Source organism: Bison bison, unplaced genomic scaffold (genome assembly GCF_000754665.1).
Source record: "Bison bison bison isolate TAMUID 2011002044 unplaced genomic scaffold, Bison_UMD1.0 scf7180017845480, whole genome shotgun sequence".
NCBI classification, from domain to species: domain Eukaryota; kingdom Metazoa; phylum Chordata; class Mammalia; order Artiodactyla; family Bovidae; genus Bison; species Bison bison.
The window spans coordinates 48,511-49,405 of NW_011476053.1; the positions used below are offsets into that span (position 1 = coordinate 48,511).

The following is an 895-nucleotide window of genomic DNA, read 5'->3' on the forward strand; positions in this document are numbered from 1 at the left end:
GGAGGGACGGTGCGTATGCAGCCTCGAACTGGACCCGGTGCCCGGCTTCCCCAGCCCGGAGAGCCACAGCCCCGCCCCAGGCCCCGCCCCGGACATGCCCAAGGCCACTCACTTTCAACGGCTCTTTCTCAGAGGTCTCCCCCGCTGGGTCACTGCCTCGAGGCCTACGCTCCCTCCTGTCAATGGTGGAGTAGCCGTCTGCTGGGCGGAGGCAGAGGGGACCCTGAGGCAGGCACCGAGGTGTGGCTGTCCCTCAGCGCCCAGGGTGTATCTGGGGAGGGCGTCCGCCTGGACTGCGCGGAGCCGGGTCTTCTCATCTGTCCCCACTCCCCCTGCTGGCCCCCCGGCCCACAGCTCAGAGCCCTCCAGCCGCCATCAAGTGGCAGACCAGATTGGCTGGACAGTGACCCCTCCCTGGCTGGCCCGCCCCTCGCTCCCTGAGCACCCCTAAGCCAAATCACTTTTCTAACCACCCCTCCTTGGAAGGCCCTCCCCACACAGAGCAAACAGCCTGCACCTGCCCGCACCTGGACCAAGCGCCTCCATGGGGATCATGTCCCGGCCGCCTGGCTTCTCACCGTCTGCAAGGCATGAGCGTGTGGGTGGCTGGCTGCAGGTGGTGGCGGGGGCCCAGGCCTGGCCTCAGCCACTCTGGGTACCCTGTCACCAACATCTGCTCCCTGGCAAAGCCGCCCCCAGCTTGGTGCCAAGGTGAACGCCCTGGGGGTAGGGGGTGCGAAGAGTGGGGGCCATCCTCCTGGAGGAAGGCCCACCTCCCTGTAACCCTCGGCCGGGAGAGGGGCACAGCTGAACCTCGGGATGAGCTCTGGCCCCATACTCACCCAGGCTCTTTTCCACCAGCGGCAGCGTGCTGTCGTCCAAGCCTCCCGGACTC

General features: G+C 67.6%; 1 protein-coding gene across 1 annotated transcript in view; it reads right to left on the reverse strand.

Moving 5' to 3' along the window:
* Positions 1-895, reverse strand: part of ARVCF (armadillo repeat gene deleted in velocardiofacial syndrome) — a 17,518-nt gene that overhangs the window by 1,127 nt on the left and 15,496 nt on the right. Inside the window, 3 exon segments of the mRNA XM_010834931.1 lie at positions 113-198; positions 528-581; positions 843-892. Of these exon segments, the coding sequence (XP_010833233.1) occupies positions 113-198; positions 528-581; positions 843-892 (190 nt within the window).